This window comes from Trichosurus vulpecula, chromosome 5 (assembly GCF_011100635.1).
Source record: "Trichosurus vulpecula isolate mTriVul1 chromosome 5, mTriVul1.pri, whole genome shotgun sequence".
Classification (NCBI taxonomy): Eukaryota; Metazoa; Chordata; class Mammalia; order Diprotodontia; family Phalangeridae; genus Trichosurus; species Trichosurus vulpecula.
This window is the reverse complement of record NC_050577.1, coordinates 205,971,974-205,989,959: the sequence shown is the minus strand read 5'-3', so window position 1 is coordinate 205,989,959 and position 17,986 is coordinate 205,971,974. Positions and strand designations below refer to the sequence as shown.

At 41.8% G+C, this 17,986-nt stretch overlaps 1 protein-coding gene across 1 annotated transcript in view; it reads right to left on the bottom strand.

Annotated features, from left to right (window-relative positions):
- LOC118850372 (cat eye syndrome critical region protein 2) overlaps nucleotides 1-7,557 on the bottom strand; it is a 155,388-nt gene extending 147,831 nt beyond the window's left edge. The window contains exon 1 of the mRNA XM_036759722.1: nucleotides 7,379-7,557. Coding sequence (XP_036615617.1) covers nucleotides 7,379-7,513 — 135 coding nt within the window. The 5' untranslated portion in view covers nucleotides 7,514-7,557. The remainder of the gene's footprint in view (nucleotides 1-7,378) is intronic.
- Nucleotides 7,558-17,986: the final 10,429 nt, after the last annotated feature.

The window sequence follows — 17,986 nt, the reverse complement described above, 5'->3', positions numbered from 1 at the left end:
AAGAGACACGTGTATATATACACATATATACCTATATATCTCCCCAAATAACTGATTAGCTTTTTATATTGACCGTCATTTGGTGACTGAACAAAGAGACTGGTATTTATTCTCTACCTCTACCCCAATCCAGGTTATGTGCTCAGGTGATCCAATGTCTTCCCCCTTCTTCACTCCCCACTCCAGAGAAGCCCAAAAAGATTGAGAAAGAAGGCTGGGACCAGGAAGACAAAGAAAGAGACCCCAAATCTAGCAAATTTCATCTATTTTAGGTTCCAGGAAAAAGGAGATAAGAAACATAAGGCACTGTCATTTATAGAGACTAAAAACAAAAGAAGAAAAAAATTAATCTTGAACCTGACACTTCTGGTGAATCCAGATGGTAAGTATATCAAAGAGCTTTATTATTAAGTTAAAGACACACCTTCTAGGCCTAATTTTTTCCCCTCCACATCAACTTGAAAATAAAAACCTTTGACTCTCCAAAGGATTTTGCCATCCTTCCCTCACGTACAGAATCAAAAAGGAAAAATTATTACATTTGTGAAGTATCAACATGAAGGGTTAGAGTGGAAAGTAGTATAGGTTTTAAATCCTAAAACTTGGAGTATGCAAACTGCTTCCGTTATTGATATGTATGTATGAATTTGACATATGCATCCCTAAATCTCCCTTGGTTATTATATACTCCCTTGCCAAAATGTTCCCCAATGCACATGAACCCTCAACTTTATGTCCCACTGAACTTTTGACCTGGTTATAACTAAGCCCCTCCACAGTCCACTGCTATCAATGCTTAAGACATTTGTAAAAAGCAACCCAGGTCTTGTCAGGCAATAGCAACTGCTGAAGCCAGCATGGGAGCTGCTGTTTCATCCCCCTTTTCCCATAACAATGCACCAAGCCTGGCCTGATGGATGCACTTTTTAATCTGAGTCAGCCAGCTTTGCATCTCCTTCACTATCGCCAGGACCTCCACCATTACTGCTACTCCTCTTAAGACTTTCCTGATTTAACTCCCCAGGGGGAAAAAAAATTAACATGTTTCCCAGAGTTCTGACATGTACAGCTGCAGATAGTACACATCTGGAAGAGGCTTCACTTCACTTCAATCTCAGTTAAGGACAAGAGGCAATAGGTGTATCTTTAGGAAAAAACCCACTCTCCACTATATCACTAGGAAAGAAAACAAAAAACCTCTACCACACAGGCAGAGAATTACTTAGACATATCCAAGTTGTTCATTCCCTAACTAATACTTGGTCAGTCTTTTACTATCAAAGACATCTAATTCTAACTCAGTTTTTTAGCCAAATCATATCTTAATTGGAGAAATAAAAAGGTTTCTTTCCTATTTCCTGAAAAAAAAAAAGAACCTACAATTTTGTACTAGGTATTTTTGAAAGAGCAAAGCAGAATCATCTCCATAAATGCAAGGAAAAAGGGAAAATTGAGCTATTCAAAATTCTAATATCCCAGGAAACAAGAGCAAACTACAGATAAAAAACCAAAATTTACCTCAAAAAGCAAGCAGCAAGTGAAGTGAAAGGAACACAATATTAGGAAAATTATATAAATAAAAGCAAGAAGAGTAGAATTGAAGTCTTCCCTCCAGGACATCACAAATTGTCACAGCAAAATTCAATACATTTTTACACAAAATACATTTTTACGTGAAAACTTCTCCCTTTTGGACACAAAAATCCTGGCTCTTTTTAGACTACAAGAAAAACTAAACCATATGCTATTATTGCATATGGAAAAAAGTTTATTTGGATGGGTAAAAAGTTCATCATTCTAAGCCAGAAGACTTGTCTTTGAATATACAATTAAGGAGCCTTCTCAGAATCTTAGTTGAGTACTCTGACTCCTTCATTTTATAGTTAAGGAAATGCAGCCCCAGAGCAGCTAAGTTACCTGCTCAAGCTCCCACTGCTGTTCGGCAGAAGAGCAAGTCAGGACACCATGGATAAGAGTGCAGCACTAGGCCTGAAGTGAGGAAGAGAGTTCAAAGCCAGCCTCAGTCACTTCCTTGTTACATGAGTCTCAGTTTCCTCAACTGTAAAAATGGGGATAATAACAGCACCTACCTCAAAGTATTGCAGTTAGGATCAAATGATATAATAATTGCAAATGCTTAGTGTAGGCCCAGGTACTTTAGTGCAACATTTCCCTTCTCTTCCCTTCTACCTATTCCCTTCATTCATTCACCGAACTACCTCAGAAGTAAGTTTAATCTCACTATCAAGATCTATAAAGAAATAAAAAGAAATTATGTATTCTTGCCCTTTACACCTTTGACAATACACCGGCTCTCTTTTAAAACCTAAAATACCCACCTTTACCCTCCTAATACTTTTATAATACTTTTCACTTCAAGAAGAATAATATACCCTGGAGGTCTAACCCTGAGCCTTGTTAATAAGGACAGCTGTTCTGAATGCGAGCAAAGCTGTATTTTCAGCTCTCACAGACTGCTTTCCAGAAAATTAAGCAAGACCAAATTTAACCTCAGCTGTGAAGTAAGCCAGATGCAAATGTGGGCCTCCAGAGGTGAAAGGGTAGGGCATCGCCCCTTTTATCATTGTAAATATGGGCCCCTTTGGAAGCTTCACACTGGTTGGTTAAAGACTCTTCTTTAAAGATTTTACTATCAATAGGAAGGGGGAGGGGAATTCCCTTTTGGAGGGAGTTACATCACTGGAGAACATTCTCCCCTTTCAAGATTTCACACTGCATAAGGGATTCCCCCTCCTCAGTAATTCACATCCTGTTCAAGGGCTTTTCCTTTGCAGAGAATTATCACATCCTGTTAGTCTTTTAGACTACCTTAGTCCCATCTGAACTTACATTATATGAATTCTTAGGGGAAATGACTTGTCTTAAAATAATCAGTCCCAATGTTACCAAGTAGAGTTCAATAAAGCTGCCCTGTAGTACTTCTCACCATAATCATAGAAATCCTAAGTTTTGAAGCTATAAGATTACAGATAAGGCAACTAAGGCCTAAAAAGGAAATGGTCTGAAACTCAAACCCTGATATATCTCCTTCCTGGCTCCCATAATGCTGGGAGTTAAATGGAAGCCAAGCTATTCAGGATTCAATGGCTAAGTCATAAAACTACAGAAACGAGAGGTAGATGGGACCCTCAGATCTAGAATGCTGCAACCATGCAGAGACAAAGTATCTAGAGACCAACTTCCCTGGTTACTTTACCTTTAGCTTAGAGTACATTTTACGTTAAGTTCTTGTTTTATTTCCCCCTTCCTTGTTTCTATCTTCACCACTACCCCCCAAAAAACCCTACCCCTTTTTAATTTAAGCTAAAGCACAGTATTACAGAGATTTATTACTTTTTATTCTTACTTGGTACTTTGGCAAACCATGTGGCCACATGGTCTGGGGGTCAGGAAACTTGAATCCCAGGCCCAAATCCACTAATAACTAGTTATGTATCCTGAGGGTAAATCATTTAACCTTTTTACACTTTAGCTTCTAATTTGCAAACCAGAATAATGATGTGTCTACTTTGCTTCAAAGGGGCATTAAAATTATTTTAAGGGGTCTTAAAGAATAAAAAAAATTATACAAATATTGGGGGCTTAAATATTACTAGGTCCTTGAGGGCATGGCTTCCGTCATAATGTTTCTTTTACATCTCCTAGAGTGTCTTGGCACCCCACTGGGCACGTAATTGGTCTTCAATAAATTCTAACTGAATAAAATCATCCCTCATTTTGCTACTTCTACCCTATCTAATATACCTGTTTCCCTCCCCGAATAAAGAAAAAAAGCTGAACCCGAAGAATACATAATACAATGGACTACACCCTGACTTAAAGACAATAAAGGTAAAAAATATGTTCACCCAAACAAGAATGATATAGATACCATGTTAAAAACATTCATAAACATCCTTTGGAGTTGAGTTAATTTGCAGAAATTAATAGATACATGCACAATAATTTACAACATCCTGGTGGAGGTTTGTTTCATTTTGCATGCTCATTTTTCCTTTTTTCCTTATGATCTTGTGTATATATTTGACTAGCCATCCTGGTCAGCAGGAGTGTGTGCGCATATAAATAACTAAAGGAAATATAATAGACTTGTAAGAAAAAAGTGTATTATAAGTCAGCAAGCCAAAAATGACTTTCCCATCATATATGGCCAGTTAACTGATTAAATCTGATTAGCCTGACAAGTTATCAGATAAAAACAATTATCCATCCTGGTTCGAAAGGTGAAACATTGCAAAATTTGTTTTTAAAGTGTAGTTGCAGAAGTAACGTGATAACACTTTGCTAATTAAGGGAAGGATCTTTGACCTCATGCAGGGATGCACGAGGGTTTTTAGGTCTGCCTTCACCTATCCAGAGGGCCTGATGACAAATAAAAACCAAGGCCCCCCAGTCTCAGAAGACATCACTTCCTGGTGTTGAGTGCAACTGGGTCTAAGCCCTCTGGCCAAAGAGACGAAGCCTTTTCCAAACACACAAAAAAAGTTTCATCATGAAATCTTGTTTCTAGAGCTTCCTCAAAGAGCATGATGTCCAACTGTAGCTCAATATATAGCATTTCCAGAATTTCTTCCCCTACCCTAGATAAGCAGGTGTACTGAACCCTATTCTGGCCACCTTCCTTTCCCCTTCTCCTCCCTCCAAAAAGGAAAATCAAAGATCTCTTAAAAAGGAAGGACCCAATGAATTTCCCGGGATTCAAATGCCAACTCTTCTTCCCATAAGCATAAGAATATAGTTAAATGAAGCAATATGCTAAGGAGAAGCTTCCTCTACAGTAGCCTTAAAAGTGTTATAAAGACTTTGGCTCAATTTTTAAAAAGTTTTAGAAAGTTTTAAATGATTTCTTTCTAACCAACTTGGCCAAGATGCTCAGAGAACACAAAAAATACAAGAGCAGTGAATAAACAATTAAAAGGCATTATGTTTCAGTGAAGACAAATAGGGTTATGTCTCAAAATGTTTATTTACTAGTTCTCAAGCATCATGTGCACTTATGGTGTTATATTGCTTCCAGTCCAGGATGTATTTCAGATGGCTATATTGTACTCCAGGAGACATTAAGAGTACAATAATAATGTCTATTAGCCACACTTCACAGTAGCATATTAATTTATTTAACCAGACTTTTAAAAAAAATTTACATTGTGTCAACTGGATCTCAATCCGTTGAAATCTGAAGTTAGCTAATATCTGGGAACCACACATCTAACTCGAAAACAGATACATGCTAAAGATTTTCTTGGATATACTTCAATTACCTCAAGCAAAAATCGCGGTTGTACTTATTATGAACAAGGTTACAAGTATTCATATATCATTTCCTCAATAGAATGAAATGCTACACATGTACCGCGAACATTAATCCAACCTGATGGACACTGGGCAGAATGAGGATTCCTGAACATTATCTATAATGTGAACTGTTTAAAGATGGCATTATCACATAACCTGTGCAACACCAGCACCTCTCACTACAGCCACCATTTTGAGGAGCAGGATAATTCCCCCTACTCATATTCAACACTTTTAAGAAGAAACCGGGGCAAGAGAATAATTCGAAAATTTCTTGACTCAAAAAAACCCTCCAAACTTTATAATCCCATTTTTCTTTTTTCCTCAAACACGTCTGAAATTCGAGATCTATCTAGAATTAGTATAGTAAGAATGATAGATCCCATGACAGATTTTTCTTGTGAACTTCACTTTCAAAGATTGCAAACAAATATCGTATAAGTAAGCGGAATACTTGGGTTATTACAGCTTTCTAGAAACGGATGAGGGAAACCGCAGGTATACATCGTTTTAAGTGGCTTAAGAGCCGCAAAATCTCTAAAAGTCTTTGGCCCTGAGCAGTTTATCTGGACACATGCCTACTCTCCTCTCCCCCCACCACTATTTTTCTCATTTCATTAACTCTGGAAGAAGCACAAATTCCCACAGAGCAAGGGCTCTGGCATCCAAAATGCTATTGGGGGTAACTAAAAATAAAGTGAATGAAAAAACTTAAATCGTGCGTAGACACATTAAAACCAAGCTGAGAACATCGATAAGTCATCTCTGTACTATCAAGAGATTCGAACACACACATATACACACACACACAAACACACACGACGTGCTTACAAGAGACGGTAATTATGATTTCTTCTTTAGATTCCAAAGCCGTGGCAAATGATTTGTAATTCACCGTAAAGTAGTCAACAGAGAACCTGACCGGCAAATATCGTTTCCACTAGCTTTGTTCAGAGACAAAAAGGAGAGGGGGGGGGCCTGGAGGACGAGAGGAGGGTAATTCAACCTGGCACCCTATCAAACATTTTGCGTCCCCTTCCAAAAAAGAAGACTGGGGGGTTGCTGCACGTAGGGGCGCTTTCTCTTTTCTTCTCATCACGCAGAGTCTCTCACTCCCACACCCCCCTTACTAGGACCCTGGGTTTGTGTTGCATCCGCACAAAGCTCGGGGCCACAAGCCCCTCCTGCCCAGCCTTGCAAGGTCTGCAAACCCCAGGGCGAATAATGGTGTCGAAGTTAAGCTCCGGAGAGGCCAAGCGCTCCAACTCAGGAGGGCCATCCTGGGAAGGAGAAGAGGAGTGATCGAGCAGAGAAGAATAACGGAGGAGAAAACTTTCCTGTCCAAACCCCCAGCCCCGGAGCAACGCCAGCCCCAACTTAACCCAGCGCCGCCACCAAGAGTTACGCGCCTCCTGGAGGGTCTGAAAGCTGCGTTCGCTGCCCCCCCCCCCCCACAACACGGATGGGGTGGTGGTGTCCCTTTGCAACACAACAGACCCCCTCCCCCGCAAAGAGAAGCCTCTGCAGCCCGGGGTCCGAGTTTAATCCCCCGCTTCTTCCACCTCGCCCCCTCCCCTGCATCCCCCTCGAGCCAAGCCGAGGCAGCTGGCAGGCTGTTTCAATGGCATTGGGGACAGATCGCGCGCGCGCACACGCGCGCGTGTATACACACACACACACACTGTCCCAGCTTCCCTTTCTACAGGGAGAACTCCTGAGAGACCCCCCCCCCCAGAAGTGGAGACCCTCCCTCTTCCTGTGTCCCTTCTTCAAGAAGCTCCCGGAGAGGCTTCCGAAGCTCCAGCTACACCCCCCCCCACACACACACACCCAAGGCGGGCGCTCACGCTCAGGTCCCAGGCAGACCGAGCTCCGCTGGCCGAGCGCCCCCAACCCTCGGCCCCGGGTCCCAGCCCGAGTCACAAGGGAAAGTCCCCGCGCTGCGCGGCGCTCCCCTCCCCCAGGACATTCCCGGGAGTCTTCAGGCGGGGAGAAGAGGGGGAGCGAACGGCAGAGTCGCGCCCGCCCCACGCCCCACGCCCCCGGCTCCGCCGGCACTCACCTCGATCTCGAAGTCGGGCAGGCGGAAGGCGGTGCGAAAGAGGGAGCAGAAGTGCGCGATGGCCGGGACTTCCCACCAGGAGCGCAGCTCGCCCAGCCCCGCCGCGTCCTCGCCCGCGCCCTCCTCCGGGCACATCTCCCGGCCGCCGCGGCGGCGGCTCCTCGCTCCGCGCGTCCCTCGACGACCCCCGCGCCGCCTGCTCCCGGGCTCCGGCGGCGGCTCCTCCCGAGGTGGCGGCGGCGGCTGCTGCTGGGGCTTCTCCTCGACGTGGGCATCGGCCGGGGGCGGGCGGCTGGGGCAGGGGGCGGTGGCTCTAAGGCCGGCGCGGCTCGGGCTGCGGCGGCGGCGGCGGCTGCTGCTGCTGTGGCTGGCGGCGGTGGCCCTGGCGTGGACCCATCCCGCAGCTTGGGCTGCTCCTACTGCCGCAGCCGCCGCTGCTGCCCCCAGTTCCATACAATATAATCATTACACCGCTGGGGAAAACAGATGGGGCTGGGGGGAGGAGAGGAGACGGGAGGAGGAGGAGGAGAGAGCCCGAGGGGGAGGACTCAGAGCCTGGGGGAGGGGCCGCACACGAGGAGGGGGCGGGGCTGCCCCTCACCACAACAACAACCTCCGCCCCCACCCCACCCCCGGCACCAGCGCGGACAACCACATTGCCAGAGAAGAGGGAGAAGAGACGACACTCGGGATCCCCGCGACAGAAAAGGGACAACCAGGAGGAAAGAAGTACAAGCACAGGGACTAAAGACCCGTCTTGTCGTCTTCGTCCCAATATTTGGGGCGGAAATTTTGGAGTTTTTAGGAGGGAAAAGCAAATAGGGCTATTAGCACCCCACTCGGCGTTAGTGGTCGCGCCCTTTTAAAGGGCCCTGGGGTGGTACTTTTTGGAGGGGTTATATCCGGAGGCATGCACATGTGGGCACTCAGTTATTATTCATGAAGACGATATTAGGGGGAACAAGTGGGATGCCCACCACCTCCTGAATCCCAGAAATATGAATCCCAGACATAGCAAGCAGTTACCCAACACCAGCATTTTGTCTGCTCTTTCCAGCTTTTGTCGGTTCCACCAGTTGCTGGGCTCCAAAAGGCATGCTCATGAGTGAGTCTGGCTAATTTGGAGCTATGTTAGGATGGAGGCCAGAGTGCACTGGGGAGGGTGGGGGGAGGCACCAATCAGCAGCCTTTCAGAAAGAGGGAACCCCCCCCCCTCTCCACCCCTACCCAGGGAATGGACACATGTGACCGCCCCAGAGAAGCCTAGTAATAGAGCACTGCTACCCCTGAACACCCCTCACTGTGAGAAAGCAGCCTGAAGGAGTGTGCACAATGAGGTTTGAGAAAAACTGAGGGAAGTGGAAGCTGTAATTTAGGGAGTATCCTTTGGTGCGGGTGTAGTTCTGGGAGCCTTGGATGAGAGAGCACAGATGCAGACGTAAGGAAAAGGTTGTGAATTGAGTATTTTTACCAGATAATAGGTAATTAACTTATGTTGACGTAAAATGGACAAAAACAGATAATGCTAAAAGGCCGTTAAAATTCCCCAACTATCGATCTAGCAAAACTCTTAGAAATACCAGAAGTTTTAGAAGATGTGTGTTGAGAGATTTATTTGCTCCCTGCAACGAGTCGACATTATATTTACAGCTAAGTTTTACTTTAACTATGGCAGGTTGGGACGGAAAGAGATCATAAAGTCCAGGATTCTAGATTGTGAGGCTCCATTCCAAGAAGGCAGTGATCCACCCTTTCCCATAATATCTCCAAAAAGGAGACTCGTCGAACTTGTCAAATTCTCGAGCAATTTCGGCCGCTATCGGGAAGGTATTCTTTGACAACCCCTGCTTTGAGAAGCTTGTAGTCTAATCAGGTTGATAGGAATGAAAAATCATCATTATAGGTACACGTAGTCATATTTTGACCGAAGGCAAATCATGGTTTGAGCTGGCCAGCTGCTTAAATTAAGCATTGCTTAGATATTAAGTGTAAAATGTTTAATTAGGAAATACACGTTTCCTTTCTTAAAAAAAATAAGTTGAGTTTTGTTCCAGAAATTTCTCCCTCATGGTAATGATACCTCATGGTAATCCTTCAGAGGTCTTAAATCTTTTTCCAGAGTTTTGAGCCTTTCTTCAAATGCTTCAAAGATACATAATTTTAGTAGAAATAAGCCCTTTGAGGGCAGGAAAGCAGGGTTTGTTTTGTTTTGTTTTTGTGGGGGAGAGTGAAGATTTATAGAAGAAGATGGTATTTATTTGTATTCTCAGACCTCACCAGAGTGCTTTGTACATAGTATGCACTTAATAAATGGTTGTCTTAAAACTCTTTATCTTGCTTTTCCTTTTCTTTCTGCTTTTAAGTCTCTTTTTTTTTTTCATAACTATCTACAAGGGTTACTTTTTTTCACCTGGCTACTCATTTGTTTTCATCAAGCCAACATATTTTAGATGATGATGAAATAATGATAATACAGTTACTAGAATTTTCATTCAAGGAATCAAGAGACATGAATTATAGGCTTGCTTCTTGATCTTCTCTGGGCTTCCTTCTTCACCTGTAATATGAAGTTATTTCAAAGGTCTTTTTTAAAAATAAATTTTTATTGATGTCTTTTTTTTTTTACCTCACCAAAATTTCCCCCAGTATCCCTCCTTTCCCCCTTTCTCAGAGAGCCATCCCATATAACAACATTTCAAAGGAAAATAAGAAAAAAGTCAGCAAAATTGATTAATACACTGATGAAACCTGGAAATATATTCAAAGTACCACACATGTGGACCTCTGCAGAGGAGTGGGATAAGAGTATATATAGATACAGATATAGATACATTTTCTTTGCAGCCATGCTTTGTTCTTTGTAACTTTGTATCATTCAATTTTGATTTTTTTTCATGGTTTTTCTTTCTGTTTACATTGTTACAGTCATTATAGATATTTTTTCATGGCTCTGTTTATTTCACTATGCGTCAGTTCATGTAGATCTTTCTATGTTTCTCTGTATTCATCATCTGCATTCATTTTAGCTTCCTCCCCAAAATCATTTATATGTTTGTTGTAAGGGTTGTAAGGGTTACTAATTAATTCACCATCATTCCTCAGTAGTCGGGCTTCTTGGATAGCAAGTGTTGGCCTTAAACAACTGACTTTAACACTCAATTATCAAGAATTATGAGGTGGCTCACTTCCTGGGGTTAGGTAACATGGGCATTGGGCACCGAAATGGCAGGTGCATGGTATCCCAGAGTCTCCATATCAGTGGCCTGGCATATGGGTCTCTGTATCTTTTGAAGAGGCAGCTTTAGTCACCCCAGTTGAAGGTGCCTGCAGTGCCCATTGTTATTGTTATTCAGCTGTGTCCCTTCATGACCCCATGGACCAACTGCCCATAGGGTTTTCTTGGCAAAGATACTGAAGTGGTTTGCCGTTTCCTTCTCCAGCGGATTAAGGCAAACAGAGCTTAAGTAACTTGCCCAGGGTCACACAGTTAGTAAGTGTCTGAGGTCAGATTTGGACCCTGGTCTTTCAGATTTCAAGCCCAGTGCTCTATGCACTGAGCCACCTAGCTGCCCCCATTAACCTAGGTGACATTTGTGGTGCTTTCACCAGGTGCAAAAATTCTTATATAAAATTATAGCTCTTTTTACACCCACTGGTACTGGTTCTCCCAATGAATCTTGAAATAAATAAGACAGAGCTACAACTACTTGGTGCAATGACTTTTTCACATGTCTGTATTCTACAATCCTTAGAGATATATAGGTTGATTCATCTAAAGCAGTCTTTGTCACATGTATATACATGCCCTCTTTAACTCCCTCCTTTCTTTCTTCTGATTCTTTCCTAGTTATTGTAATGCCCTACCTAGTTCCCTGTCTCCTTATCTCTCTAACCTTGGAGCTAATCCCTACTTACCGTATTTCCCCGTTGTAGAAGACTCACACTTTTCCAAAAAATTTGGGGTCTAAAACCTGGGTGCGTCTTATACGGTGGTTGTAGATTTTTTTACTTGCATTTCCCGATTTTTCGAGCTTGTTGTCTTTGCGCTCATTGTTTCGCATTTGTTACCGGTATATTAGGTTACGTTTTGCCCCATTCTGCCCAGAAATGGCTCAGAAAAGATTTTCATACAGTGCTGAATTCAAGTTAAAAGTGATCCAGTTTGCAAAAGTGAATGGAAATCATGCAGCTGAACGTAAGTTTGGTCCTCCTCCAACTGAGAAAACAATCTGGGACTGGCTACGGGAAGAAGAAACCCTACTGAAAACACCACGGCAGAAGAAGGCCGTGAGAGGCAAGTCAGCAAAATGGCCTGATTTAGAGAGGGAACTGAAGATATGAATTGAAGAGCAAAGGGCAATTGGAATTCCTGTGTCCCCAAAGACGGTTCAGCATGAGGCAAGAAGAATTGCTGATGAAAAAGAAGTTACTGATTTCAAAGGAGGACACAATTGGTGCTTCAGGTTCGTGAAACGGAATGGACTAAGCGTGTATACACGCACCAGACTTGCCCAAAAGATGCTTGAAAGCTATGAGCAGATGAATAAAACTTGCGTTCAATAACTTTATGTAATACATTTTTTTTTCAAATTCCAGGCCCCCAAATTAAGGTGTGTCTTATACACGGGAGCATCTTATACATGGGGAAATATGGTAACTGGCCCTGAGTCCCATTCTACATAAGATAAATATTTTCCCTAAATTAAAGATTCTTAACCTGGGGTCCATGAACTTTTTTTTCTTTTCATACCTGTATTTCAATATAATTGGTTTCGTTTGGGATTTTAAGTATCTTGTTTTATACATATAAAAACTGTATCTGAGAAGGAATCCATAGGCTTTACCAGACTGCAAAAGGGAACTATGATGCACAAATAAGTTAAGAACCCCAGCCCTAAATAGTATTCAAAGGACTATAGACTCGGATCTGGAACATCTAGCCCAACCTTCTAGTTTTATAGATGAAGAAACTAAAGGACAGAGCAGTAAAATGACTTGCCTATGATCACACAATTAGTAAATGGCAGAACCAAGATTCAAATTGAGGTCCTTTGACTTCAAATCCAGAGTTGTTTCCCCTCTACCAAGATTTCTCATTAGTCCTGTTCTTGATTGAATTAAATTCAACAAAAACATTAGGTGCATAAGAGCATAAAGCACTACAAAGATAAAAACACTATAATGCCTGTTCCCAAGGAGCTTACATTCCTTTGGGCTGGGGTTAGGGGCTTCCAGCTTACATGACTGGGTTTTATACTGGGAACTTTACCCAAAAATGTCAGTTTCTTCCTTTGGTTCATTGCCTGCATCTATAGTTGTTCTAAAGCTCCAAGAAAATCTGATAAAGTCGTTATATTGTCTGTGTCTGGGTTTCCAAGAGGAGGTAAAAGGCATTCTTCTAATCTGTACAAGCAAAATTTATACATAGTTACCAAATACATATATGACATAGGAAAGCTTTAATTTTATCCCACCAAAAAAAAACCCATAAGAAAGAAGAGCATCAGAAGCCCATGACCAGGTAAACACATAAAACACTAAAATAAACCATCAATTCCACACGCCACCTCCCAAGAGAGCTTAACTTTAGGGCTATCCTTTGACATTACAGTGAGTCTCTTTTTCCCACAAAAGCTGTAGTACCAATCTGCAGTTAAGGCTCTTTTTTCTGCCCTGCTCTCCCCAAGGTAACATACTTTGAGATGAGTTAAACAAGTAGCAACTTTGGTTTGAGTAACTCACTGTCTTTTTTCTAAAAGTAAGCAGTCTTCTTTCTCCAAGGGGCACACTCCATCAGAAAATTCCCTTCTGTTTCTGTTGGGGTGCTTTGAGCTCTTGAACTTGGAGCTACCTATGAGATAACTTCAAAATGGCATTCCTTTCTTCTACCAAGTGGGTACACATGAGTTTCTGCAGTGTGCTTCTGTAGGAAATTTCTCAGCTCTCCCTTTTCATTTCTGCTTCCTAGCTTCCCTGTCTTCCTTCAAGTTTTGCTAGTGACCCACCTTTTGCAAGAATCCTTTCTTAGTTCCTTTCCTCAGAGACTAGTCTCAAGTTTATCCTATATGTGTTTTGTTTGTACATTGTTTATATATTTGTATGCTTTATTTATTGCATGTTGTCTCTCCCATTATATCATGAGCTCCTTCAGAGCAGAAACTGTTTTCTGCTTTTCTTTGTAATTGTAGTGCCTAGCACAGTGTCTAATACATAGTAGGCATTTAATTGAACACTACTATTGCTACCATCTCTTGAGCTGGGAAACTCTGTTCTCATGTCTTTGGTCTCTGAAGTGTTCAGAAAGAAATAAAAAGGCAAACAGCATCCAGGAATTCCCTTCTCAGGCCACTTGTGCAAGCACTTGCAATTTGCCATGTGCTTCTGCAAAGAGACATTTTTTGCCCTTGAAAAGAAATTATCCATGGACCCAGGTTCCCATCCCACCAAAATGTAAGTCCACTCAGCTGTACATTGTTCTGTCTTCTCAAACTCCAAAAGAGAGAAGAGGCATGGAGGGGGACAGAAAGAGAGACAGAGAAAACCCATGTCAACTAGCCTGTTCGTTTACTTTGTAATTCACATTCTCAGTCAACCATCTTGAATTTTCTGTGTTCTATCATTCAGGTCTGATATTTCATATAATGCAAAAGTACTGTAGGAGTCAGGAGACCTGAAGCCTGACTGCCATTAATTTGGTGGGGAACCTTGGACAAGTCACAACCTCTCTGTGATTCAGTTGCTTTGTGTTAGGTGAGCAAGTTGGCTAAGATGTTTGCTTAAGGGCCCTTTCAGCTCTAAAATTCTCTACTTATTTTAAAGATACAGTGTCAAATTAATATTCCTAAATTACCATTTTGGTCATTGTTCAGTAGCTCCCCATTGCCAACAGGATGAAAAATCATGATTTTGTAGCCTAGTATTCAAGGACTTCTAAATTCTGTCCCCCAGCCTGTTTTTCTAGTCTCATTTCCCCGTTGCTAACCTACTGAAATCCTGTGTTTCAGCCAACATAATTTACTCACTGTTTCCTCTCAAGTTTATTTTTTTTGTTGCAGCTGCCTGGAATGTCTATACCCTCCCCCTTTTCTCCTACTATCTAGGTTTTTAAGACCCAGTTCAAATCCCAACTAGCTCCTTCAGAAAGCATTTTTCAGACCAAAACAGCCTGAAATGATCTCTCTCCCTCCTCTGAACTTCCAAAGCAATTATTATTTGAAGATCCTTTGGACAATTAATTAATCAGGTATTGCTTTGGAACACTTCTGTTTGTTTTCTTCAAGTGTGAATTTTTGCCTTGTCTTAACTAGATTATAGATTCTTGGAGATCAGAAACTGGATCTTAAAAGCCACTGTATCCGAAACTTTCTTCCAATATTCCCAGTGAATTGGTGATCTCATCAAGGTTAGCATGTAATAATTAGCGGTAAATAATGATTTAATGGTGATGGTGCTTGAGAAGGAATTACTGACAAGGAATAGAAGTATAGTTTCTTAAGATGATTAATCTAAACTAACCAACTTTTCTTCCCTTTTTGCATTCTATTAGTTTTGAATTTCTCAGTGGCAGAGGCTATCTCACTTTTATATTTATATTACTAGTGCCTGGCTCATAATACTCTTAATAAATGTTTGTTGATTATTTCTCTGTTTACAATTCTGCCTTTCAAGGCATTCTTCTCCTCATTGGCTTTTTGGAGCTCTTTTGCCATTTGAGTTAATCTATTTTTTTAAGGTGTTGTTTTCTTCAATATTTTTTGGGTGCCCTTTAGCAAGGCATTGAATTGTGTTTCATGGTTTTCTTGCATCATTCTCATTTCTCTTCCCAATTTTTTCTCTATTTCTCTTACTTGCTTTTCCAAATCCTTTTTGAGCTCTTCCATGGCCTAAGACCAGTTCATGTTTTTCTTGGAGGCTTTTCATGTAGGCTCTTTGACTTTGTTGACTTCTTCTGGCTGTATGTTTTGGTCTTCTTTGTCACCAAAGAAAGATTCCGAAGTCTGAGTCTGAGTCTGAGTCCGTTTTTGCTGCCTGGCCATGTTCCCAGCCAACTGCTTGACCCTTGAGTTTTTCATAGGGGTATAACTGCTTGTAGAGTATAGAGTACTTTGTTCCAAGCTTGAGGGAATGTGCTGTTGTTTTCAGAGCTATTTCTATACAGCCAGCTCTGCCACACCAGCGCTCCTCCTCCCCCATGAACTGCCAACCTTAAGCAGGCTCTGCACTCTTGCTCTGATCCACCACTTAATTCCTCCCACCAGGTAGGCCTGGGGCCAGAAGCAACTGCAGCTGTAGTTCTGTAGCTGTACCACCCCAGCTGCCCCCAGGGTGGTGGCCAAACCTCAAACTCCTTTCACTCTGTCCCCGCAGTTTTTCCCACTGACCTTCTCTGTTGTCTTTGGTGTTTGTGGGCTGAGAAGTCTGGTAACTACCACAGCTCACTGATTCAGGGCACTAGAGCCTGTTCTGCCTGGCTCCCAGTCTGGCTGGTCCTGCCACCACCCACGCTGGACTCTGCTCCCAGCTCCATGTGTGATAGACCTTACCCAGTGACCATCCAGGCTGTCCTGGGCTGGAGCCCTGCTTCCCTCTGCTATTTTGTGGGTTCTGCAGTTCTAGAATTTGTTCAGAGCCATTTTATAGGTTTCTGGAGGGACCTGGGGGGGAGGAGCTCATGCAAGTCCCTGCTTTTCAGCTGCCATCTTGGCTCTGCCCCCCGGGGTACATTATTTAGATATAAAGGCTGATGCTATAAGCAAATTAGGAGAGCAAGGAATAGTTTATCTGTCAGATTTATGGAGAACAGAAGAATTTATGACCAAACAAAATAGAAAACATTATGAGATACAAAATGGTTAATTTTGATTACATTAAATTGAAAAGTTTTTGTACAAACAAAGCCAATGCAACCAAGATTGGGAGGGAAGCAGAAAATTGGGAAAGAATTTTTACAGCCAGTGTCTCTGATAAAGGTCTCATTTCTAAAATATATAGAGGCCTGAGTCAAATTTATAAGAATACAAGTCATTCTCCACTTGATAAATGGTCAAGGGATATGAACAGGCAGTTTTCAGAGGAAGAAATTAAAGCTGTCTATAGTCATATGAAAAAATGCTCTAAATCACTATTGATTGGAGAAATGCAAATCAAAACAGCTTGTAGTTACCACATCAAACCTATCAGATTTGGCTAACATGACAAAACAAGAAAATTGTAAATGCTGGAGAAGATATGGGAAAATTGGAGTACTAATGCATTGTTGGTGGAGCTGTAAATTGATCCAACCATTCTGGCAAGCAATTTGGAACTACGCCCATAGGGCTATAAAAATGTACATACCCTTTGACCTAGCAATACCACTTCTAAGGCTGTATCCCAAACAGATAATAAAAATGGGAAAAGGACCCATGTGTACAAAAATATTTATAGCATTCTTTTTGTGGTGGCCAAGAACTGGAAATTGAGGGGATGCCCATTAATTGGGGAATGGCTGAACAAGTTGTGGTATATGAATGTAATGGAGCACTATTGTGCTATAAGAAATGATGAACAGGCAGCCTTCAGAAAAACCTAGAACAACTTATATGAACTGATGCTGAGTGAAGTGAGCAGAACCAGGAGAACATTGTACACAGTAACAGACACATTGTGTGATGACTGTCTTTTATAGACTTACTTCTCAGCAATGCAAGGACCTAAAATAACTTCAAAAGACTCATGATGGAAAACGCCATCCAGAGAAAGAACTTTGGAGTCTGAATGCAGATTGAAGCATACTATTTGCTCTCTTTTTTTTGTTTTTGGTTTTTTTTTCTTTTTCATGATTCCTCCTATTCATTCTAATTCTTCTATACAACATGACTAATGTGAAATATGTTTAATATGAATATGTATGTAGAGCCTATATCGGATTATGTGCCGTCTTGTGGGGGAGGGGTGGGAGGTGGAGAAAATTTCAAACTTATGGAAGTGAATGTTGAAAACTAACAATAAATAATTTAATTTTTTAAAATTATAGTAATATTCTAGTTAAAAAGAACAGCATTGTAGAAATGGGCAGGATGAGTTTGGGAAACAGTAAGTATTCTAATTTGGCTAACATTATTACTTAAGCATAAGCTAAAGAAGGAGATAAAATCCAAACTCCACAGCCCAGACATGCCACTGAACCCAGTTTTTCCCAGTTACTTTCTCTCCCTTGTTTGGAGCTGGCTTGCTTACCACACTTGTATCTGCTTCAACAGGTCAAGGTGATTTCCCCAGAGGACCTACTACTAAATTCTCAAATGATACTAGGGATAACCCTGGTATAGTAGGATATATTCCTATTATTCACCAGTGTAGATCCTGAGCTGGAAACCAAATGCTTCCCATTTATACAAAATCAGTCACAATGATACAATTGACTTAAACATGAAAACATTTACAAATATGAGGGCAAAAGCAAGCACAAATTATATTTGATTGCCTATAATAGAAGGCAAGATGAGAAATAACCAAAATATAACAATCCACTCATAAACTTGGGTCAAGTTCTCCTACCAATACATACAATATCTGTGGGAAAGAGAGGGCACACATGGACAGAAACCAAGTTGGGAGAGAGATGAG